General features: G+C 48.5%; 1 protein-coding gene across 2 annotated transcripts in view; it reads right to left on the minus strand.

The window, feature by feature from the left end:
- Nucleotides 1-25,212, minus strand: part of CACNA1H (calcium voltage-gated channel subunit alpha1 H) — a 113,050-nt gene that overhangs the window by 32,211 nt on the left and 55,627 nt on the right. Inside the window, exons 9-23 of one of the 2 annotated variants that reach the window (XM_079320254.1) lie at nt 21,138-21,289; nt 19,731-19,916; nt 18,376-18,493; nt 16,808-16,963; nt 13,914-14,004; nt 11,560-11,768; nt 8,943-9,377; nt 8,155-8,255; nt 7,678-7,801; nt 7,494-7,562; nt 7,205-7,389; nt 4,598-4,724; nt 4,137-4,262; nt 2,948-3,037; nt 2,042-2,234 (exon numbers count right to left, since the gene is read on the minus strand). In XM_079320254.1, coding sequence (XP_079176380.1) covers nt 2,042-2,234; nt 2,948-3,037; nt 4,137-4,262; nt 4,598-4,724; nt 7,205-7,389; nt 7,494-7,562; nt 7,678-7,801; nt 8,155-8,255; nt 8,943-9,377; nt 11,560-11,768; nt 13,914-14,004; nt 16,808-16,963; nt 18,376-18,493; nt 19,731-19,916; nt 21,138-21,289 — 2,362 coding nt within the window. Of the gene's footprint in view, nt 1-2,020; nt 2,235-2,947; nt 3,038-4,136; nt 4,263-4,597; nt 4,725-7,204; nt 7,390-7,493; nt 7,563-7,677; nt 7,802-8,154; nt 8,256-8,942; nt 9,378-11,559; nt 11,769-13,913; nt 14,005-16,807; nt 16,964-18,375; nt 18,494-19,730; nt 19,917-21,137; nt 21,290-25,212 lie in introns of both variants that reach the window. The other variant, XM_079320253.1, reaches the window with a different exon arrangement.

Raw genomic sequence — 25,212 nt, forward strand, 5'->3', positions numbered from 1 at the left:
CTGCCATGGTTTTTTGTTTTTGTTTTTTTTTTACATCAAATCACCCAGGAGGTTCAAACCCCCTCCCAATTGAAACAAACAAAAAAACCCCCCTCAAAATGGAAACAGTGATTTCCCAAATGTGTAGCAGATATTTGGGTTCAGCTCGTGAACAGATCCAGCTTGGATGCCAAGCTGTCCTTGCAGGTAGAGCCAGACAGTTCCAGGGAACCTTCTGGAAGCCCAGCACATGGCCAAATGTCTCATTCCTCAGCTGCTCTATTGGCTTGATCCCCTTCCAGAAATCTGTCCTCCTCCCTGTGTGCTCTCCATGAAATGTTACAACCCTCATCTGTGCAATGGCTGGTCTGAAATAGCTCCTTGGAGGTGGTGGATAAAGAGGGACAATGTCACAGTGTCCATCACTTTGACAGGGACTGGCTCTTTCTGGTGTCTGAGCTGTGCAGTCACAGCCAGGCTTTAATAAGATTTATTTCCTAATCAGGAACTGAGCTGTGCCTCCATACCTGTGCCCCTGTTTTCTCGAAGGATACTTAAAATTACCTTTTGTTTTTTTTTTTTTAATTTTATATAAACTTCGAGTTTATCTGAATGTCTTTTAGGTCAGCACATTGGGGTAGAAGCTGCACAAGGAGGACTCCTGGGACCCTAAAACTGATTCTCCTCCCTGTGCTGGAAATGCTGCCTTCAGTATTTCCACCCTCAGACTCACAAAGCAAAATGGGAAAAGGGGAAGGAAATTGCATTTGAACTCTTGGAAATCTCTGGAGAGACTCAGTGTCTGAGCTGGATTTCATTTTGAGCCAGGCACTGAACTCAAAACTGGCTAAAATCAAATAGGCTTGGCCCTCCCTGTGGTGTCATTAAAGTCCTGTGGGGACAGCAGTGGCACCATTTAGTGCTGAGGTGTCCCCTGGCTCTAACAAGGAGCACCACAGGAGCAGGAGAGGGGCTGGAGGGATGCAGGGAATGGGATGGGGTTCCTCCCAGCACTGTGCTGTTTTTCCAGCTGGAAATGGATAATCCATGGCTTGATGTGTGGGACACAATTTGCAATTTGTCCCAACATTTGCTCCTTCCAGGAGATGACACAGGCAAACTCACAGCACTGCTCTGAGCAAACAGAGCCAGAAAAGCTCAGCCTTGCCCCTGACTAAGCTCAGCTTTCATCTCAGTGGCCAAGCCATGTTTGCTCACTTCTCAAAAATGCCTGTCAGGCTCTCCCTGCTTCCTGAAACCTCTGGGGCTGCTCTACTGGCAGTTTTCCTGGGAATACCCACTCGGTGCTGGTTGAATAGGTTTAGGGCAGGAAAGGAGCACAGGCTCAGGTGGTTTTGGGGTTTGATGGTCCCTTTAGACCCACTGAGAAGGGAATTCTGTTTAAAGGCCTCTCTTGGCTAATGGCCCTGCCCCTGGCCAGCGTTCCAAGGACAAAATGAGTCCCAGGACTGAGTCCCAGCCTGGAGTGGGATGAGCATCTCTTGTCATGGACATCTTCCCAAGAGGAATTTTTGGGAATTGCAGTCCCCCCCCGGGGCTCCCCTGCTGTCCCCGGGCTGTGGCTCTGTCCATGCCCCCATGCAGTGTGTGTGGCATGCGGGGCCATGCTCCATGATCCCAAACAGCATCACCCTGTTTTATCTGAGGAAAGGAATCCAAAATCCGACCCCATCAACCATCCTCAGCCGCAGGCAGTGCATTAAGGCACGGGGGAGCCTGGGAGCGGCCTCCAGGCACGGGGGAAGCAGGGAAGCTGCTCACCCCTCTGTCCCTCAGTGCTTGGGACAGAGAGGACTCTGCTGCAGGAAGGTTTTCTCCCCAGCCAGGTGAGCAGGTGACAATCCCCACCACCAAGGCGTCACCAGCCCGAGCCTTAGGGCACCGCCAGAGAGGCAACGAAGCAACGCAACCTCCTGAACGCCAACAAAAAAACCCCCAAAAAAACGACCCAAAAATGAAATCTTGCTTTGGGAGCAGGCAGGGCTCAGAAAGATTTTGGTTTGTAAGGCACTCTACCGACCAGACAGGTACATCTCCTTACTCCTGCGCTTTTTCTCCAGGCGCCGCAGCCGCTTCTCCTCGCGGCGCCGCGCCTCCTCCGCCTCCTGGTGCTGCCGGCACTTGTGGAAGTTCTCCACCACCACCCCCACGAACATGTTGAGCACGAAGAAGCTGACGATGAGCAGGAAGGAGATGAAGTAGAGCAGCATCCAAGGGTTGTGGTTCTGGACGGGCTGGAGGAGGGAGAAATGAGGGAGAAGCGGTTTAAGGTGGGTTAAATCAGTTTTTTGGTGCAACAAGTTGTGTGGGGAGGAGGAGAGGACTGGGAGGAGGTTTTTCCCAAAGTATTTTCCTCTCACCTTCTCACTGACTAAAATTTTACAGTTTGGTGAAAAACACACCCAAAACTGCCTTACAGGATTTAATTATTTTGGCATTTATTTCACACAGCTTCAGATAAATCTCAGTGGTTGAGCATCATCCCACCAGCAAGATTGTTTCGGCTAAAGATAGGCTCCAGATTTTTAATTTTTCAGATGTGGGCTCCTGCTTAATGTTTCTCAGTTGTTAGCAGATCTTCAGAAGTGGGGGAAATAAAGTCCAAAGCGTTACTGTGGCTCTGGGTGGGTCCTACTCATGCGAGACTCAACTTCCCACGGAAAATGCCACGAAACTCACAAACTCAATGCCTTTCCCACAACATTCCTGGTGGTTTCCCATCCTCAAATACCCTCATTCTAATTCATTCTACATCCTCTGATGTAGGGACATGTCAGAGCTTGTCCTACATGGGAAGCAGCCCAAGTCCAAAAAATGGAAAACTGGCAGCTCAATAGGACCTCAATGAGGTTCTACAGCTCTGCTCATTCCTGGGATTTCAAAAACCCCAGAGTCCCCAGGGTGGGGCTGGAGAGAGGAGCAGAGCTGGGCTCTGCAGCACAGGTACCTGCTGGTCAATGCCCACGGCGTCCAGCCCGTCGTACATGATGTTCACCCAGCCATCCTTGGAGGAGAGCACAAACAGGGACATCAGGGCCTGGAAAACAGACACAAAAGGTTGCTTGTTGGATCCCAGAAATCTGGGTTTTTTTGAGCTTTCTGTGCTTTCTGGCACTGACCCCCCAGGAGAGCACTGCTTTTGACTTGAGGCCTTGGAGAAGGCTTCCAAAATGGAGTGATAAAATCACTGGTGTGTAGGTAAATAGAAGTGTGTGATTTCACATGGTGAAGGGTTCTAAATTTGAAATTTTTATGATATAATGATAGGTATGGGACAAGATGGAGGATTTTGCCTCCTTTTGGTCTTCTTCCTCTTTTGGTCTTCTTTCTTCTTCATGATTTCAGGCAGTTTTTGTTTGGACAGTTAGTGCTACCCTGTGGGCCACATGAGTTTGGTTATTAGGTCAAAATCTAAATAATATAGGTCTTAGTTCTTTATTAAACTGTTTAGCTTTAAAAAACCTTGTAGCTAACTAAATTCACCTCCATTTTGCTTGCTTTTAGCTGGTAACTAAAACTGTTGTAGAACTCTCTGTACTTTAGATAAGATATAATAAACCAAGACCGAGCAGGAGAAAATTTGTGTCCTTCGTGCTTTTTAATCCTGGCTCTGAGTGAAGACAGAAGAAACTTCAGACAAGCCACTAATTAAATGGTGCAAACAACACCCTTTACAGTTGGTCTTGCCTTTCAGCCCCCAGAGAAGGAACTCTCAACCCCTCCTATGGCCTGACCTGCTTTTCAGCCACTATAAAGCACATTATTTTCTTCAGCTGCAAACAGAACAGCAAGAAATCAAGAGAATAGAAGAGGCAGTTGAGGGATTGTATCCCAAAGTAGTGGACTCCTAAAACCAAGGAACTGTACAGCCATAGCAAGAGATCAAGAGCTGACCTGATCCATTTTTACACATTTAGGGTAAAAGACAGAGATTTCCAGGTAAAGTCACAGAATGACCAAGGATGGAAAAGGTCTGAAAGATCACCAAGTGCAAATATTAACCCATTGATAGATGATTGCAGCATCAATTTTGGAAACTTCCTATGACAGAGGCTCCACATCCTCCTGAAGCCACCCATTTCTAGTGTTCATCCATGAAAAGCTGGCACAGAAGATCCCTGCAGGGAGGACTTTACCTGCCCCAAATTGTCGAAGTTGTACTTCCTCCGGACCCATTTGTAGTGAGCGTTGGTGCAGTCTGCCTTCGTGGTGATGTTTTTGACATCAAGGCCATCACAGTAGTAGAACTTGCCTTTAAAAAGCTGCATTAGGGAACACAAATTAAAAAAAAAAAAAAAAAAAAAAAAGGAACAAAATAAAAAGAAGCAGCTTTGTAAAGTCTGTTCTCTGATTTATCTTTCATTCCTTTAGTAGAGTTCATCAGGGAGGTCTGTCTGTTCTGCTAATCCTGAGATCCTTGCTGGGAGCTGCTGCCAACCCCACCCTGGATCACTTCTCCTAAAGCCTGCCTTTTCTTCCCAAACTGAAATCTTCCTTTGGAGGCATTTCAGCTCATTATTTCCACCTCAACCCCAGCGGGTGAGAAAAGCAGCTTCTCTTTTGCAGCAGTCACTGACAGGGGAGGGAAATACTCTACCTGGACCCCTAAAATCCCAAAGATAATGAAGAAAGCACAGCAGATGAGAACAATATTCCCAATAGGCCTCAAGGAGGAGATCAAGGTTTCCACCACCAGCTTCAGACCTGGAGCTCTGCTGATGACTCTGGAAAAAATGATAACAAAACTTTTAATTTTTATCCATGTCCTGTTATGACCCTGCTGCTTCTCCTCTGCTCTCTGAGGCTGGCACGACCCTCCTCTACCTGCAGGCAGGGATTTTTTTCAGACAACCATAACATTCCCAATCACCTCAGATGGAATTCAGACAGTGACAGCTGGGCAGAGTGAGAAGGAGACACTCCCCATGGACAGGATTGTTGAAGTCAGTGAGTCGAGGGTCTCTCTGAATTCTTCAGAGAGAAATCAGAGTGCAGGGATTGAATTAAAGCCTTTGGGTGAATTAAAGTATAACATATAAAGTAGAGATGTAAGTTTAAGTTTTAGGATAAATTAGTCAGTCAGTATGTTTTAGTATGAGCTCTAATGCTTTTTGTAAGTGAAAGGTTCCAATGCCAGAGTAGCAGTGTGAGTTCTAGTGAAGGCTGAAAAACAAACTAATGTTTTCAGTGAAGGCTCTAGGAATGTAGTTTTAGACAGTGCTTAAACATAATAGCTGGTGCTTTTTGCTTTTTGCTACTGCCATTTGCATTTGCTTTGCTTTGCTCTCTTTGTCATCATCAACAGCCAAGAAGAAGGCAGGAGCTGCCACAGCAACATCAACTTCCCAGGACCCTGACAGGAGCAGCTTCTGCTTCTATTTGAGACTTTATACTAAAACGTAGTGTGAACTTTTATGTTTGTGACTGTGCCTTTTGAGACTGATGTGCTTCTACAATAAATAACCTTTTAGCAACTATTAACTGCTTTGCTCATTTTAAAAAATAACCCAACGAAGTTGGTGCCCAGAGCACCAGAAGTATTAACCTCACATTTGGTGCTCTGTGTGTCTCAGTGCAGGAGTGTGACCCCTCCAAGGCTCTGACCCCAGCACAGGGACACAGGCAGGACCCTCCTTCCTCTCACAGCACGTGAGCAGCTTTCCAGTGGGCCTGGAGGGCACATCTGCTGCTCTCTCTGCACTAGTGGCTATGACAACTTTCCAAACAGAGTAATTCCAATTTGTTTCCTAATTAGTTCCTGCACTGGCTCTTAGCTTACAGGAGCCTGTGATCAACAGCTCCACAGGCAAAGGGTCAATCCTGCTGGGAAGCAGATTTCTGGTGTGCTCTGAGGCAGGTTTTGGGTGTTAGAAAGAGCAGAAGTGTTGCTTTCCTGGAGGAGAGCTTGGGAAATGCCCTGCCCTCCCCTGGGGATGTGGGAGTGGAACCAGCCCAAACCAAGCCTTCCTGGGAAGGGCCAGGTGGGAGATTTTGTCTGAAAAATATCAAAGTTGGTTTTTAGGATGGTCTTGTAGAGGGTGAGTCCTTGCAGGGAGCTGCAGTTCCCATGGACAATGATGCCTTGTGCCTGCCAAGCCCAGAGAAAAGAGTTTTGTGCTGCAGCATTTCCATAGGGTCTTGTTTGAGAGAAATCATGTGGAGACTGAACTGCACCTCCAAAGTGTTAGGAATGGTCCCTGGAGCCACCCTGTGCTCAGTGAGGCCGTGGTGAGAGGTGATGAATTCCTTTCTATTCATAGGATCTGGCCTAGTTATTCTCAAAGACCAATTCCCTCATTCCCCCTTCCCTTTCCTCATGAACTGCCCGTGCCCTGAATTCTGTTCCCACCTCTGTGGGTCACACAGGGTGACATTTCCAGCGTGTCCTGGGGGGTCAGCACTGCCAGGGGACCCTGGTGCCAGCAGCAGAACAGTGAGCAGCCAGAAACACTGATTTCCTTGTCACTAAGGTGACAGAGAGCACAAAGAACTGTTGTTCTTGTGGTCTAAAAGATTCTCTCTTCCTATCTCTCTCATCTCTCTCACAAGCACGGCTTTGTCCCAGAAAGTTTCCAGGTTTTTGGAGGTGACTGTCTCACTCCCCTGAAATTTCAGGAAAAAAAGGTTCCTGTTTCTTGCCAAGCAGGATGAAACCAGAACAGGAGTTGATCCAAATCCCACCCCCCAAGCATTATCCCTCCTTATTATGTGATTATAACCAAAATCCAAATTATCTTTACTCCTGCTCTCAAATACTGGAAGCTCTGCCCTCCTGTGCCTCGCTGAGGGAGGAGCTGCTTTGCAGGGATTTTTGGCAGGGTCAGGAGAACAGGGAAGGATGCTGCAGCTTATCAAATCCTCATCAGCACCTGCTCAACTGCAAATCCCTCTTTGCTGGGGAATGCCTGTGAGGTTGTGCAGATGAAGAAGGAGCCAGAGTGATTGGGGAGGGCTGATAAAATGGCAGTGTGGAGGAGGCTCTGACTGCACTCGCTCTGGATTATGACAGCACCTCTCACTCCAAACCCGCCGCGCGTATCCGAGCTGCAGAAGATGAATTGGAATTCATTTCACCGTTTCCAAACAGTTTCTCACCGAGTTTAGAGATCCCCAAAGATGTTTCTACCCGTGTTGTATTTCAGATTTTTGTGTTACTAGCAAGACTTTGTGCATTTCCCAAACTCTCTGATCTATCAGTGCGTACCGGAGCGGTCTCAGGGTGCGCAGAAGCCTCAACACACGAAGGACTCCCAGGATTTTGGCTCCTCCTGCTGATGCCATGGACACAATGATGTCAATGATGGATACAAAGACCAGGACTCCATCCAGGATGTTCCAGCTGCTCTGCAGGTATGCGTTCTCCCCAGAGAAAAAGCCAAGAGCTACCACCTGCAGCCAGGAGAAGGAAGACATTGAAACCTTCACCTGGATCCTAACTCTGGCACAGTCTTTGCCAGAATTTGCTCTGGGCCATGGGATGAAGCTCTAATTACCTTAACCATCATTTCAGCAACGAAGATGGCAGTGAAGATGTAATTAGAGACACTTAGGAATATCCTTTCCTGGAAAACATGGAACAACAAAGAAAGATGAGTTAGAAACCCAACATTTATCTTGCAGGGCCTGGCCCTGAGATGAAGATCTGGCTGGGGGGTGGAGGAAGGAAATGCCTCTCACTGTGCTCAGAGGGTCAATGTCTGGTCTCTCCAGGGCTATGGTGATGCAGTTGAGGAAGATAAAGACCAGCACCACGTGGTCAAACATTTTGTGGGCAATGATCTTCTGGCACATCATTCGGAACCTGGAGAAAGGTGGGAAAAACAGATCCTTCAGAAGTTTGGGTCAGGAATAGGCTCTTCCCAAAACCCTTCTGCTGATGTGCCACCAGTACCAGCCCAGGTGGTGAGGCAGCATCTCCACAGGCTGTGGCCCAGATTATCATTAATTATTAATTATTACTGATGCTGGCTAAACCACTGATAGCAATGAGGTGAAGCACACAGTTCTGCCCACACCGAACTGAAAACTTTACCTCAAAATCAGGAACTGAATTTCTGAAATGGAAAGATTTTTCCCAAGGGAAGATTCGCTAGGAATGCAATATTCCATTACCTCAAACACCTGCTGGGCTGGAATTTCACTGGAATTTCTTACCTGTTCTGTGGGGAAAACAAGTAGAGAGACCAGTCCTCGTGAGTCTTGCACCACTGGGGTTTGTAGGGATCCACGGCTTTGCGGATCCGGTAGCAATAACTCTGGATAAAAAAAGAAGGAACACCTTTTCTTCCTCTTTTATTTTCCTGCCTCTTCAACTTTCACAATGTTTTTGTGGAAAGAGGGGATAGTAAATGGCTTTTAATTGTGGGTAGTCACAGCTTTTGGGACAGAGCTATGGTGGCTATTGTCATTTTTGTCCAAGAAAATATGGAGGAAAGGGGTGAAAAAAGGGAAGAGACGGACAGGACAAAGCAAGACTTCTGGGAAAGCGTCACTTTGAGATACAGAATTGTGTGAAACCCAGAAAGGCCTCAAGCAACCAAAAATTAAGTGGAAAACATTTCTCTTCAGGCTTTCAAGCTTTCCTGATACCAAGCAGCTCCTGTGAGTAAAGCCATTCACCTGTTGTGTCTGCAGCTCATTTTTAGAGGCATCTTGGGCCAGGGGGACAATCCCAAAATTGCCCAGATTTCAGCTCAGAAATGAGGCATTTTTGGAAAAAAAGAAAGATTTACCTCCTAGGCCACACAGCAATGTCACAGCCCACAAAAGAGCTCTCAGAAAAGGGATCTTTGAGGAAGTAAAGACCCATCCCTCAGTTCGGGTCCACCATTCCCAACTTCGAGGCGGTACCACATTTCTACACCAGATCCCCATCCATCCTTCCACAGATAGAAAAACCACTTAAAGCATGAATTTTCCCAAAAACTCCCGCAAGGACTCACATCATCCATGTCATCCTCATAGTCCAGGGTGTCCTCCTTGTGGCCATCCACCCTGAGGAAGAACTCTGCTCCGGGTGCGTGGCCCATCTTGCCGTTGCAGTCGTGGAACTCTGCGGGCAGCAGGGCGGTGGGGCCGAGCCCCAGCTGGCGCGCCGAGGGCACGCGCAGCAGCTCGGGCAGCTCCTGGGAGCCGCGGCGATCCGGCGACTCGGCGCGGCGCGGCAGCGAGGGCCGGCTCAGCGTGCTGGACTTGGCGTCGTCCGAGTCGTCGTCCGTGCTGCCTTTGCCCTCTCCCGACAGCAGCGATTCCCGCTCTCCCGACTGGCTCTTCTTCTTGAGGCTCGGCGCCCTGCCCAGGCTGTTCCAGCTCGAGCGGCGGCTGCCCCAGTTGCTGCTGGTGCCCCAGTTGGCGCAGGGCGAGCTACGGAGGCTGGACTGGGAAGGGAAGGCAGCCGTGGGATTAGATTTAGAGATCCCCAAAGAGCTCTACCCATGCTGAATTTCAGTTGTGTTTCTACTTTGTTCTTTTTTTTGTTTCTACTTTCTACTTTGTTTCTACTTCTTTTGTTTTTACTCATATTGCATTTCAGTTTTGTCTCTACTTTGTTCTTCCCCCCTTCTATTTTCTACTTTGTTTCTACTTTGTTCTTTTTTTTTTTTTGTTTCTACTTTCTACTTTGTTTCTACTTCTTTTGTTTCTACCTGTTTTGTGTTGCAGGACAGGTTATGACCAAAAGTATGGATTCTATCAACCATCTGTTGAGACCAGGTGAGGCAGTGATTCTTATCTCCATGGGAGATATCTGCTGTTAATGGGTCATCTGTTAAACCAAGTGGGGCAATCATCTTTATCTTTTCCACAACCCATCCTTCCTCCAGGAGATATCTCCTGTTAATGAGCCATTGAGTCCCAGTGCATGACTGATAAAATTACATCATCCCACAGGGAGATGCTCCACCCAGGGAGAGGAGCCAAGCATTTCTACCTATGGGACTTCCCCATCCTGCTTTTTGGTTACAGCCTTAAGATGGGAGCGCCTGGGCAAGGTCCTGGACTGCCCCCGGAGCACAGCCACCAACCCTCTGTCCTGGTGACTCCCTGGCAATACCAACTCTCCATAAAAATGACAATCCCAAAGACATCAATAAGTGGCATTTTGCTGAGCTCACATTCAGGTGGTTTCAGTTCACAACTTCCCTGCCTTCCAAAGGGAACCTGAGCCACCCAAGAGCCTGTTGGGAATTGCACTCATATTTCCATTACTTTCCTTGCATTTGCTGTGTGAGGAAGTGGAGTAAAAGTTTCTCCTCCACAAATTTCAGGTACCAGGCAGTTCCAGGATGAGAGAGCTTAAGGTTAGCACAGAAAAGCCAGGAGGAAAACTTCTTTTTCCCTCCATGGCTTCCTGCCAGCACAAACCAAGGCAAACTGCCTTCCTCCTCCTCCTCAGTGCTGCCAGCTCTCCCCTGCCTGCTTCATCTGCCTCTGGCTGCTGCCTCTGCCACGTTCCCTGAGAAGGGATTAAAAGGATGAACATCCCTCTCAGCAGCTCGCAATGCCATGAAAGCCCAAGGCAAACAGCAGTCAGCTCTGTTTTCTTTTCAAAGGCATGAGGTTGACTAAGCAGCTTAGCAAGGGGGGTGGTGGCTGTGAGGTGCTTTCACGGTCTGCTGCCTTGATTTGAACATGATCTCACAGTTATGGAGCAGAGGGGTGGGATGGATGAACAGCAGTAAAAATCTACTCTGCCTGCTGCCTCTGCTCCCTGTGTGCTCAGAGCTGCACTCCCACCCCCCTGATGCAGGCACTGCTGTCACAGCAGCAGCTCCAGACACGTCCTGGTGCAATCCTGGCATCAGGTGAGTGGCACAACCTCTTAAGGGGCCTTGGGGAACTCAGTGCCTTCCAAAGGAATAATGGGATTACAGAATGGCTTGGCTTGGAAGGGACCTTGAAGATCATCTCATGCCATCTCCTCATTCCAAACCTTCTCATCTCTTATTTCCTGATTTACAGCAGGGCTGCAGGACTGTAACCAGAGCTCAGGTAAAATGCTTCACCCCCCTGACAATATAAATGCAAGATCCAACCCTAAAAGACCAGGGGGAAGCAGGTCTCATCCTCACAGAACACCTGACAGCTTCTCCAAGATATCCCAAATGACCAGTGTGGTTGGGAAAGGTTTCTGCTCCTCCTCTGAGGGGAACTGGGCTCTGGCTCTCTCTGGTTAGGGTTCTGGCTCTCCAGTGAGGTGGTTTGGCAAGAGCCTCCATGAGGCACCAGGCAGGAAAACACTGGATCCTGCTGCATCCCTGTTTTCCCTTTCCATGGACTCACTGTCCTTGGCTGTTCTGTTATCATTGCCCGCCCCAGCTCTGTTCTCCTCCTGCCTTTCTACACATTTCCACCTCCATCACCCTCCTTTTCATTCTCCATTGTCCCAAATGTCTCACACAACCCTAAGCTGAGCTCAGCCAGTGCTGATCACTCCAGACTTGTGGGATCAACCCCTGTAAGGGCCATTCCCTTGATCCTGGTGGGTCCCTTCACCCCAGAACATCCCACGACCCCACGCTCTGTGTCACCGAGGAGGAGCTGTTGACCACAAGAACCTACCAAGGACTTCTGGTCGTAGCCCGTGGGGTCCAGCGAGGCGTTGCTGCCTCTCCTCGAGTCCCCGAGGGCGTGCAGGGAGTCCAGGTGTGGGGAGCACTTTGGGGTGGGCATCGGGGTGGCCGCCGTGCGCATGATGATGGGCGGGGGCATGGCCCCCCTGCCCTCCAGGTGCCCGTTGGGGGTGACAGCCAGCGAGTACATCTTCATCTCTGCATGCAGGGGGACAGAGGACACCACGTGAGGGGACACTGCTCCTGGGGAGCTCTGCTGAGTGGAGCTGTGGGCAGTAAAATCCTCCCACGGCCTTGAAAGGCATCAGGTGAACACCATGACCTCTTAAGGGGTCTTGGGGAACTCAGTGCCCTCCAAAGGAATTGTGGAATTTATGGAATGGCTTGGCTTGGAAGAGACCTTGAAGATCATACCCATCCCATCCCATCCCATCCCATCCCATCCCATCCCATCCCATCCCATCCCATCCCATCCCATCCCATCCCATCCCATCCCATCCCATCCCATCCCATCCCATCCCATCCCATCCCATCCCATCCCATCCCATCCCATCCCATCCCATTCCCACTAGATTTGGTTTCTCCAAGCCCCTGGAGCCTTGAGCACTTCCAGGAAGTTTTGCTCTCTGTTCATTGGGATTTAGAGAGTGGAATTGGAGTTTTGGGGCTGGCAGAGAATTTCCAGGCTGAATTCCACCTAGGATTTCACCTCCTGCCTGTGCCACTCAGAGCTGCACAGGAATTTTTAGGATTTTGTGATGTGCCTGAAGTTCACCCATGGGGAGGCACTCAGCAAACATGGGGACAGGAAATGGAAGTTGCTTTTACCCACCCACAACAGAAATCTAACAGCACAGCACTGTGGAAATCCCAAAAATCAGCTAATTTAGCTGTATGGCAAGAACAGGCTGCAAAACCCAATATTTGCACTGAACCAAACCAGACCCAACACCTCCAGCCCTCTAATAGAATCAAAGGTTGGTTTTAAACCCCAGACTAGAGCTGAATTAACTACTGTTTTACTAGGCTGAGTGGGCTCTGGTTTAATATCAGAAATCAACTGATATTTCAGAATCAACCTCGAGGAGGGGGAAGGATCAGAAGGGAAGCAGCTCAGGACTGCAGGGAGAAATCCAAGCCAGTGCCTTACCCCTGCTCTGTTTGTTCCACTGGGGGCTCTTGCAATAAAATCTGCTTTAATTTGGTCTGTTCAGCTGCTGGTTTGTGCACAAATCCCTGATCTGCACCCCAGAAATCCATGGGGACACTGGCATTCACCTTGAGGGTGGAAATTTCAGGTAAAATTTCCTACTCTGCCTTACACATCCCTGCAGCCCCCGTGTTACACACCAAGAGCTCTGCACTGGAATTGTTGAAACCTTTTTGCTGTTGAGTCACCACACTGGACACAATCAGTCCTGGACCTGGAGCACATTCAGCTCTGTCTTCTATCTCTGTGTCACCAGAGCAGAGGTGACAGTATTTATTGCCCCCAGAAATCTCTCCTTATCTGAAGCTGGTGCAGATTTGCTCCTGTGGGCTCCTTCCCAAACATGTGCAAGGGACATTTGGTCACTTGGTGTTGGGGATTTGCTGCTTCACCTCCAGCCTGAGCAGCTCCATCACCTCCCTGTGATCCAGCTCTGCCTCAGCTTCCCCAACAAATGATTCTGCCCCTTCCTCAGCTGAATTCCATCTGCTCCCTTCAATCAGCATTTCCTTGCTGAAACAAATCCTGGTTTAGTAGCATTTGGAGGGATCCTAACAGAGTCCAGGCTGGGAATTAAAGGAAGCAGGAACTAAAGTGACTCCTGTTTACCATCATTCACTGTTAAAATGTGTGATCCCTTTTTGTCACCCCTCTGGCTGCAAAGTGAAGGCTGTCACCTCCAATTCCATGGTTTTGGTACATCAGAGCAGTGAGGGCCTTCCCTCAAATCAGCTGCCAGACCCTCCCGGAACACAAATGAGCAACAACATTTTCCATCCATCAAACCTCACCCAAATGCATTTTGTGTGGGAAACCAAAAGGAACAGATGAGAACATGATTGATTGGAAAAGCTGCCGAGAAGTGGGGTGAGAACATTGCTGTCAGCAAAGCACTCTGTGCTAATGGTGCAGGAGGAAGGAGGAGACACAGCTAAAAATTCTTGGGGACGTTTAAATTAGAAAAACATCTGTCTAAAGGAAATATCAGCGCTCATTTAGCATCCCCTACACTTTGCAAAGCTGCTCTGGTGACTTTACAATCGGATGAATTGCCAAATAAACTGGATTCTTCCATTATGGGAGCAGAGCTGTAGCTCCCAGATTCCCAGGAAACAGCAGCCACAAACCCCCACCTGTTGCTGTGAGGTCTTTCAGCTTCTCAAACTCATCCTCGAAGTTGGCAGATGTCTTGTCCTCATCTGTGTCTGACCTGTTGGCATCTCCCTGCAGAGAGGAGGAGGGTAATTAGCAGACCCAGTTCATTAGGATTCCTCAGCAGCTCAGAGCTACCTCTGCTCCCCTGGGAATGATCCCAGGCAGGTCCCTTTTCCATGTTTTTACTCATTTGGACAGAAAGGACAATGCTGTGATTGTTACCATGTCCCTGCCATGCTACTGTGCTTCCTACACTGCTCCAGGCTCCTGAAGCAGCAAATGCCAGGGGAAAACATCACAGAGCAGCTGGAATTGCAGGAATGACTGAAAACCTGGCATGGTGGGGCTCCTTGTCTGATCCCTCCTGATTCCAGCTGAAAGCACTCGGGGTTGGATGTCAAAGGATGTCAGAAGGTTTTAATTCTGTGTTTGACAGCACTTTAAAATTGAGTTAGATCTCAAACTCTGATTTGCTTTCTCCATGCTGGCTAGGAACAGATTGTTTTGGGAAATCTCTTGGCAACCTGAGGCAGAGGGAATGAGGCCAGTTTGCCTGGCAGCAATGCAGCATCTCAGGACAGGGAACAGCCACCCTCACCCTGTCTTTCCTCCTGGAAGTCCAGCTCCTTTTCCCTTTCGTACAAATCTGCAAGCAGAAAGGATAAGCCTGGGACAGACTGATCCTCAGGTTCTCCTTGCTGGGGGAGGGTTTCCAGCAGAATGTCAGCAGGACTCTGGCTGGATTGCTCAGGACTGCAGAAATCTGTGCAAATTGATGGCAAACTGCTGGATTAAAGAGCTGATCCCAGAAAAAGGAGCACAGTTCCTTGCCTGGTGCCTGAACAAATCCCCACAGTTCCCAGAGACACGGTGCTGAAGTGGCAATGAGCTTCATTTTGCCTGTGATTTATTGCAAAGTGCTGCAGCCAGGATGAGTGAAGGCTCAAGCTCCCTGATTCATCTTTGTTTCCGAGCAGAAACACCAGTCAGAGCAGATGAAAGATCTGCACAATTTTGGAAGCTTTGCCTGCCCTCCCAGAGCAGCTCTGGGGGAGATTTCAACATGACATGGGAATGGTGTAAGCACAAATATGCAATTATGGCCCTGTTTGAAGTCTGGCTACTTGTACTAAGCACAAATGTACTAAAAATGGGTTTGTGGCCATTTAAGTCTGTTCTCTTCTAGGAAAACTCCTGGCAAACTTGCTCCAGAGGCAGATCAGGCTGAGAGCATGTGCTGCTGTTCACAGGACAATTTTCAGTGTCCTTGCTGAAGCCCTGCTGATGGTTCTGAGCTGATAGCAGCTCTCAGCTGCACAGATCCCCCAGGAGTCCCTCTCTGGATAAATAAAAGAAACACCTGAGCAAATGGAGGAGAGATTCTCCTCAGTGATCCTGTGACTGCTCAGAACAGCCTCTGTCAGAAGGCAAAGAGGTCGAAACAAGAATTCTGCCCCATTCCCAGCAGAGCAGCAGAGCCAGGGATGACAAAAGCAAACCCAGATCCACTGAGAATTTGCCTTTGCAACTGAATTTGTTGCAGCCAGAGCAACCTAAGTTTGCAGGGAAGTTCCCTGCCCATGGCAGGGGGCTGGAACCAGAACTTTAAAGTCACTTCCAATACAAAGCATTCCAGGATTCCATGATTTCTCAGTGCAGGGCTTGAGAGGAGCCCTGGCAGCTGAGAAGGGTTTTGTGCAATACCTCACCCCCAGACAAGCCCATAGGCCTGATGTCAGGATTGATAATAAATGGGAGTGGAGAGCAAATGTGCCCTGCAAATGCCATGCCTGTGGTTGCTGGAATTGGGGTGAATAATCCAGAAAAAGCAGATTACACAGATTTAAATCACGGTCAGAGAGGAGCCATTAGGGCTGAGTAGGGAAACCACAACTTGTCTGGAGGTGCAATCAGGCACTCAGTGAGCTCTGCCCAGCTCTGCCTTCACATCAGCACGAGGTTCAACCTCCCAGAGGGCAGGGGAGGAACAGGAGCTGCTCCCTGTGAGCAGAGGAAACTTCCTCCCACCTTAAAGCATCACCCTAAAGATCTGAGAATTTAATGTCAGGAACCTGTAAACAGCTTTTGAACAGCTGTGCCCCTGGCCTTAAATATTCCAGAAGGGACAGAGTTCTGAGGAAAGGGCAGGACTCAGAGCCAGGTCTTAGCCTGGCTGGAATATGTGGAATCACAAAATAGAGAGTTGTATACAGCACAGCTTCATGGGGGGAAAGTCCTGCTCAGCATCCCTGATTTCCTTCTAGGACAAGGAAACCAGCCTTTGTCAAGGGGAGCCAGTTGATTTAATCTTTTTGGATTTTAGTAAAACTTTAGGATATATTAAAAGCCTGAGTTCCATCACATAGAAACACGAACCATGGGAGATTTGGTGAGTAAAATTAATCCTAAATTATTTCTTATAAATCACACAGCAGTGTAGGAGATCAAAGTGCTGGTCCCTTAATTCCCATTCCACATCCAGTAGGCTTTAACTGCAAAGATTCATCCAGAAGAGCTTCATGTGCCCAGCACAGATAATCTACACCCCTTAAATTGAAATTTAAATTTAGGGCTGTAAAGATTGATCCAGAAGAGCTTCATGTTCCAGCAAAGATAATCTGCACCCCTTTAATTAATATTTAGGGCTGCAAAGATTGATTCAGGAGAGCTTCATGTGCCCAGCCCAGATAATGTGCATCCCTTAAACTGAAATTTAAATTTAGGGCAGTAAGGATTGATCCAGAAGAGCTTCACATGCCCAACACAGATAATGTGCACCCCTGAAATTGAAATTTAGGGCTGACTGCATGGGTGGATGTTTCCCCTGACATGGATTATCCCCACAGGTCTGTGCCAGCTCTCTCCCCCTCACCTCTGCCTGGAATCCTTCCACCAGGATGGCCACCAGGAGGTTGAAGAGCACATAATTGCCAAAGGTCATCAGGGCCACGAAGTAGAGGGCAGCCCAGGAGGAGGTGGAGGCCATCCCGTTGTACAGCACCACGTTCCAGTCCTCCTGTGTGAGGATCTGCAGGGAAAGGGATGGGGAACAGCCTCAGCTCCTCTTGCTCAGCTGAAATCCTGCCATCCCCCCTCTCCTGACCTTTCCTGAGCAAAACCACTCGCAGGTCCCGTGGGATGAGACAGCAGGAATTGTCTTTGTTTAGTTCTTTGTGTGTGAGTCCAGATCACCTTGCAGAAATTTGCCTTTATTTAGATCTTTGCACCTCTGCTGGCCAAACCTCCCTCCCTGCAGGCAGGTCTGGCACTCCCCTGCCCAGAGAGGACAGTTTAGATCCAAGATATCCCAAAGTCCTAATCCCATTATTTCCTGGAGATGTTGCCTCCTTTGATAACCATCAGGAGATAACAGACCTGAGGACACAGATCTTGTCTCCTTTCAGGCTGCTCTTTAGAAAGCAGCTGGAGCTGAAGGGAAGGGTAAAGGATGGGATATTTAATGAGATAAATGACATTGGGTGGCTCCAAAACCTCAGGGAAGTTGTTTCCTTTCCTGTAAAAAAATACCCATCATTGCAAAGCTTTGCTCTGAGGGATCTTCCTCAGGGATTTCCACTCTCCAGCTTCAAAAATCCTGGAGGCTTTAGAAAAATGGATGTCAGGCTCATGTTCCACATTAATTCCTGCAGTGAAAATGGCCTCAAACCCCCTGAATCAAGGTGGCTTTGGGGACAGGAGTGCTGCACTGAGTCATGCTGCTCAATAACCTTCCTGGGACACAGGACTGAGCCTTTGTGCTCTGTGCCAGCTGCTTTTCCCAAGGGATTGGGAGGAGAAATGCAGCAATCCGTGTGTTGGGAAGGGAAAAACGGGAAGCTCTGAGGCTGGGGCTGATTTGTTCATGTTTCTTTGTAAGAATTTATATCCCCAGTGGGTGCTCTGGACTGATTTCCACCTTGAGTGATGCTACTCTGCCTTTAGAAATTTTATTTACACTTGTTGCACTCAGATTCTAAAGCCTGAGCTTTGAAACACCAAAGTCTAATCTTTGTAGTGAAAATATCCTTGAACCAGCAGCTGATTCCTCTGTTGTGGAACTTGCCAGGAATTTCAGGCACAAACCAGAACTTGGCTGCAGAGGAAACACAACTTTTTATATCAAGGCTTCCCCAGCTCCTCCAGCTGTGATTTGTGAGGGGATTTGTCACTTCCAGTTACACAGAATTGTTTGCAAAGGAAATCTTTGGGGCAGTGAATGAGACAGAGATCTGCAGAGTAGGAGCAGGACGGGCAGCAAAAAGGAAAATAAGAGGGGATGCCCTCCTTTGAGTGATAAGAGAGATGGACAGTCCTGATTTTGAGTAGATTTCTTCTCCATCAGGGCTTTTAGACCCAGAAACAGCATCTCCCAGAAGAGTTCTGTGGAATAAAAACTCCTCATGTTCCCCCTTAAAACATCCCTGAGGAGACAGAGCTTACCTGGAACACGGTCACAATGGCCCAAAGTAAGGAATCAAAATTCTTCCTGTCTGGAACTGTGTCTCCTGTGTCAGTTTTCAGGCTGAACTTGCATCCAAAAAGGTGCATGCCAAGGATGCTGGAGTGGAGAAAGAGGGAGATGGAAGAATCTCATGGGTGAAATGTGACTTCAGGGAGGATTGCAGGGGTTTTATGGATACTTTCCCACTCTCAGTGGGTTTTGTTTTGTTTTGTTTTTTGACCCTGGAATTTGGTTCTCCTGCCTCACATTTCATTTCAGTTGTCTGCACTGAAGGAAAATCAAGGATCTCCTTTGGAAAAATGACAAACCATGCTACCAGCTCCCTGGTTTCCAAGCAGAGGATCCTGAGGGGCATTAGAGGGTCAAACAGACAGAACTCCTGGAATCTGCACAACCTCCACCCCAAATCTAACACTGGTATGGTGCAGTCAGGGACAGGCACAGCTCTGGAGCCTCTCAGGGGCAATTATTGCCTGTTTGCATCCTTCATTCAGCTCTGGAATGATGGTGTTCACAGAAACAAGCTGGAAAGGGTTAAATATCCCGCTGTGAGCATTCCCCCCACATGGGTGGCTGTTTTAGGTTGGAATGCAAGATGGGACCAGCAGTAAGTGTTCTATCACCAGCTGTTAAACCAGGGGAAGCAGAGTTCTTTATCTCTTCCAGGACCCATCTCTCCTCCAGGAGATATCTCCTGTTAATGGGCCATTGAGTCCCAGTGCATGACTGATAAAATTCCATCATCACACAGGGAGATGCTCCAGCCACAGGGAGGAGCCAAATATTTCCTGGATAAAAACTGAGATTTGGAACATCAGAGCAGCCTTTTCCACTGGATTCCAGAGGAAATACAGTCCCTTCCACATCATCACTGGACCTTCAGAGGAAACTGCACCTTCTACAGGAGCACTGCTTCAGCAGAACCACATCTGTCACTGCAGGAGGATGCAGCCACCATTGAATGGGACTGCTGCCAGCACCCTGACTGACTGATGGGGTGTCAGCTTGGATTCTGACTCAGTGTTTGGTTTTTTTTTTGTATTACTGCATTTTCATTTTAATTTTCCTAACATTTTCATTTTAATTTAATTTCCATTACTGCATTTTCATTTTATTTTTCCTAAAAGAAAAACCCCTTGTTCCTATTCCCACGTCTTTGCCTGAGAGCTCCTTAATTCCAAAACTATAATAATTTAGAGGGAAGGTGTTTAAATTTTCCATTCCAAGACATCCTCCTGCCCTCCTTAGCAGACACCTGCCTTTCAAACCAAGACAGCGGCACGTCCCTCACCCCCACAACGCCTCGAGGAGGGGCTGCCGGGCCAGGAAATACCTGAAGATGAAGATGAAGAGCATGAGCAGCATGCAGAAGGTGGCCACGTTGTCCATGGTCTTCATGAGCACCACGAGCTGGCGGCGCAGGGCGGGCATGAAGCGCACGAGCTTCAGCACGCGCAGCAGGCGGAAGGTGCGCAGCACGGACAGGCCCCCGTCCGACTGCCCGATGATCTCCCACACGCTGCGGGGACAGGGGACAGCGCTGGCACCGCTGGCTCTGCTCCTCTGCTCCCTGGGACCTGCTGCCTGGCAGGAGTACCCCCCTCTTCCTGCTCTTTTCCTGCTCCTGGGAAAGCAGCTTTGCTCCCCAGCTGTGTGGTAGCACCTCTCGTGGTGCAGCTCATCTCTGTCATTGGTTTTCCCTCCTTAATTCCCCCCTTTTATTTTATTTTTTTTTTTTTTTTTCTGGTGTGCTCCATGTCTGCACCACTACAGGAGTATGGATCACAATTTTGCCCCAGGAATATGAATTCCTATGATACAGGGATATCAGCACAGCTCTGTTCATTAAAACAAAGCATTGTTCTTCCAGCGTCTCTTAAGAGAATCAGGGGGACAAAAAACCACTTCAGGTCAGTAGGATCAATAGTTTTCTGTCTCTTGAGGTATTTATTTCCCTTTAGAACATCCACAGGGATGTTTTGGGGGGGTTGGTTTGATCAGGCCACAGAATGACCTTTGTTCAGAACCTTGAGCCTTGAACCTTGTCTGGATCAGAGGGATGTGCCAAGGGCATTCTCCTGGTTCACATCTCTGTGTCCCTGGAATTCCCTGCCCCAAATTACTGATTGAGGGGTGATCAGAAAGGATCCCAGTGCTGGGGTGTGGCTGGGGCACCCCAGTTTAGGCTGGGACAGCGTCCCCTGGGGAGCACAGCAGAACAGAGCCCTCCCTTCCCCTCCTGCTTGCCCACTTCCAGCAGAGCTGGGATAATTTGGGAGATGGACACTGTTGGGATTGGGACATTCTCAGTACCCCTTTCCCAGGACCAGCCACACTGCATTTGAATGGAAAACCCACCCCTGTGCCAGATGTGTGGCATAAATAGATTTTCCTCTCCATCTGCCAGGTCAGTTTACTTTGGACAGCCCTCCTAAGGAGAGGAATCCAAAAGCCTAACACAATTACAGCACATCCCAGCCCTGAATTAACATATGGAATCACAGAATCACCAGGCTGGAAGAGACTTTTGAGATCATCAAGTCCAACCCAGCCCCAACACCTCAACTAACCCATGGCACCCAGTGCCACATCCAATCTTTTTATAAACACATCCAGGGATGGTGACTCCACCACCTCTCCAGGCAGACAATTCCAGTGTTTAATCACTCTTTCTGCAAAAAACCTTTTCCCTCACCATCCCTGATCCCTGTCCCACTCCCCAACGAGGAGCAGCAGTGACCTGATGATCACGATGATCCCGTCAAAGATGTTGTAGGGGTTCTTGATGTAGCCAAAGATTCCAAAGGCCAGGAGTTTCAGGAGCATCTCCAGAGCAAACATGCTGGTGAAGACAATGTTGCTGATCTCCAAGGCATTGGTCAGCTCATCTGGCTATGGGCAGAAAAGCAATGTGGTCAGAGAAAATGGAATGTTCCTCCTGCAGGGATTTGTGCTCCTGCTGGAAAGCCATGGAGGAAAAAGAAATGTCTGAGGGAACAGCAGATAAACCTCCTGGAGTTTGTACAACCCCTGTGAGCTGTGCTGGAATCACAGGATCCCAGCCCAGTTCTGGAGCAGCCTGGAGAACAACTGTGCCCAACCCAAAATAATTCAAGCAAAGCAAAGGAGAGGATTTGCTCGCTGTTCCAAGATAGAATTATCCTGCCTGGATTCACATGGATCACTCTGCTTTTACTGCACTGACTCCAGCAGAACTTTATGGATGCTGCTACATCCAAAGCAGGAGCACTGCTTTGGATATAGGAATATCACAGCTCTATTCACTAAAACAAAGTATTTTTCTTCCAGACATCTCCAAAGAGCATTAGAGGAAAAAAAAATACACTTAAAGTCAGTGGGATCAATAGTTTTATGTCTCAAAGTACTTATCTCTCTTTGGGAATTGCCCCCAAAAACCTCAAAATGATCTTTCCTAAAACCAGCAGATTTTAAGTGACAGCAGCGTGGCCCTGAGTGCCAGGATTGCTTTCAGGATCTCTGAGTTTCTCTGGATGTACAAGATTTTAATGGAGCTGAAATCCAAGATTTTTTTTTTCCATGCTCCTCCTCTATCCCAGCACCACATTCCCTCTGGCTCCAACCTGTTTTCCAGACTTTCCTTTCCTGGGAAGTGCAGCAAAGCTTGCCCTGCCTCCCAAACGTAGCAGGGAAAATGGGAAAAGGTGGGACTGGGATCAATTCCCTCACTCACTGGAGCTGCTCCTTCCAACAGCACCCGGCTCTGCAATGAGTATTTCTAGTTCCAGGCTGCTCCTTTGTGAGGCAAAATGAGTCTTTTTCATTTCCTTTTCCTCAGTGTAATAACATTGTCTGGGAAAAGGTGTGATTTTCATATCTGACTCATCTCCTGGACTGATAATAATTTCCTTTATTCCTCATCCCTCGTTAGGGGGGTAAGAACTGGCAGGTTTTTGGGGATGTTGTTGCACTATTTGGGGATCTAAAGGAGAAACCACTGTAACACCATCACACTGAACTCCACACTCAGCAAATCCAACCCTTGGCAGAGGAAGGAGAGGGTGAAAGAGTTAACTGGGATTGGGGAAGAGCCCACACATCCCCTCCAGCCGTGGGCTGCTAATGAGCCATCATTCACTGCTAAATTACTCCCTGCAATCGTCTGTCTGCTGCTCAACCATTTATCCAGGGGGAAGAGCACTCAGAGCTCCTGGTTCTAATCCATAAACTTGAATTGTCATGGGATACTGGGAGAAGCACTGGGAAATTCCCAGTTCTTCCCACTCCAGCCAGGGCCCAATTCCCTCACATCAGGCAGAGCTCATCCATCCTATTCCTTTCCCTCGAAGTGCCAAAACAACCTGGGGAGAGGGAAAAAAACTTCATCAGAGGCTCAAGGCTGCTCTGGGATGGAATTCAACCAGCTCTCCACAGAGACTGATCCTAAAATAGCCCTGCAGACTCCCAGGCTGTCCCTCTCCAAGCCACAGTGGTGACAGGACAAGGTGCTGGCAGCGTCCCCGAGCTCTCTGTCAGGACCTGGCACGTTCAGGGTCCTCCCGGGCGGGGTTGGACGAGGGAATTCTTGACAAGGAGCAAAATAACTCATTAAAGTCTCGAGTCCCTGCAGGCACAGACACAGAGCTCCTGGAACAGGGTGTTGGTGGCAGGCTGGGGCTGGGAAATTAATGGCAATCATCAGCAAGGAATCACACAGAATGTCAGGATCACTGAGGTGGGAAAAGACCTCCAGAACCATCGAGTCCAAGCTGGGCCTGATCCCCACCTTGTCTCCAGCCCAGAGCTCTGAGTGCCACCCCCAGGAATTCCTTGGACACCTCCAGGGACGGGACTCCAAACCTCCCTGGGTAATTCCAATACCTGACCACCCTTTCCATGAAGAAATTCCTGCTGGTGTCCAACCTGAACCTCTCCTGGCAAATCTTGAGGCCATTTCCTCTCATCCTGTTGCTGACTGTCTTGGGGAAGAAGCCACCATCATTCTTGATAGGAATCTGCAGCTTGCTGGGGTTGTTCTGCTTTTCCTGCTGTACCCCATCACTTTTTTCCTGGGAACACAGAAATCCTGCCCTCTGCTATTCCCAGAACCTCGTTCTCTCCCACAGAGCAGCAGCCTCGTGCACTAAAGGTAAACACAGTGTGGGGTTCTCCAAATTCCCCTTGCTGCTGCCAAGAGATAGAATTTTATCATGAAAAGTTGGCTTCTTGGTGATCACTTCAAAATCCCTATTCCTGGAATGATGTGGGTATAGAAGCACAGAATCGCTAAGGTTGGAAAAGACCTCAAAGGTCATTGTGTCCAACACGATAAAAGAGTCATCACCAAAAAAGTCATAGTAGAGTCTGAAAGCTGAAAAACCCCAAAAACACCCTAAGGCAAAAAAAAAAAAAAGAAAAAAAGGAATTTGTACATTGTTATTTCCTAAAATCCCGAGTTTTCTTAGGCAAACCCAGGATTCTCCTGTGGAGCACTGAGCGAATCCTGAATTTATTTCCCAATTTCCTTTGACAATTTGTGCCCTTTTTGCTTTGTCTCCAGGGCTGTGACTTTTGCTTCCTGCTGAAATCCTGGAGCAAATCCGCAGTGATCTGTCAGGGAGGGGAGAGAGAGGCCACGAGGGACAAGGGACAGCAGAGGACAAGGAGGTGGCCTGGAACGTCAGCAGCTGTGCCCAGGAGCTGATCCAGCAGATTGGAGCACGGCAGGACGCCTGGGAAAGGCTGACGGACGGCTGACGCTGCAAAATCTCACCTCAGGGATCTCCATTATCCTTTTGGGATGGTGCTCAGAGCCAGGCAGCACGAATGTGATGACAGGGCCAGCTGTGAGCAGGGATGTTGGAGCAGGATCCTGCCGGGACGCCGGGCGGGACCCGCCGGGCACGGACAAGGACGGATGGCCCTGAACGGCGGCCAAGCTCTGCTGGGAGCTTGGGGATTGTTGGAGAGGATGCTGAGGAGCAGATGAGGCAAACATCCAGTGCTGCTCCAGCTTTCCAGTGTAATTACCTTCTCCTGACACCAACAGGAGCCTGGGAATCCGGGATATTTTTATGCAACGCAAATTTCCCGCTCGCTGATGAACGAAGATCCACGAGAAAGGTCAAGGAAGGGACACTCAAGATGGATTTGGCCATCCCCTGGAGTCAGCCACTAGGAGCCACTGTTGTTTTTTGTCCCAATCAAAGCCAATCCCAGAGCAGGATTTTTTTTTTTTTTTTTCCTGGGAGTCTTTTTCTCTGGGTGAAACAAATCGTCGATTTTCTGAAAACAAAGCTTTTCATGGCGAGGATGATTTTCGTCCAAGTTTCTGGCTGGGAGAAAATGAAATTGCAACAACACTTTCAAATTGCTGCAATGTCTCGTTTTGACCTTCTCAGAACTGGAAACTTCAGACTTTTGGCTCAAGCAGTGGCTCTGTCATGAAATTCAGCTCAGATTGGGATGTGTAACAAAGCTTGGCAGCAAAATGAGGCACTTCCAGGAGAGTTGCTCTAAAGTGGAGGTTTTTGCTTTTTGCCAATTTTTTCTGAAGCCTCAACAACGCTGGCAGGGAAAATACCTGCCCACCACTGGGCTCCAAGCTGCATCAGGAAAAAATTCCTTTTCCAAACACAAAGAGGGAGAGCACAGCCCCCCAGCAGCTTTGGAGATCTTTTGCTGCTGCAATTATCAACCTTTACATCAGTGCAGGATTCCAGAGCCAAAAGGTGACCATGTGGAATTGCAGGAGGATCCCAAAATGCTCAGGTATCCCCAGAATATGGGAGAAGATTGGCAATGCTGGCATGATCATCCCCCAGTCTGGATGTGGA

The sequence above is a fragment of the Erithacus rubecula genome, assembly GCF_903797595.1.
Source record: "Erithacus rubecula genome assembly, chromosome: 17".
NCBI classification, from domain to species: Eukaryota; Metazoa; Chordata; class Aves; order Passeriformes; family Muscicapidae; genus Erithacus; species Erithacus rubecula.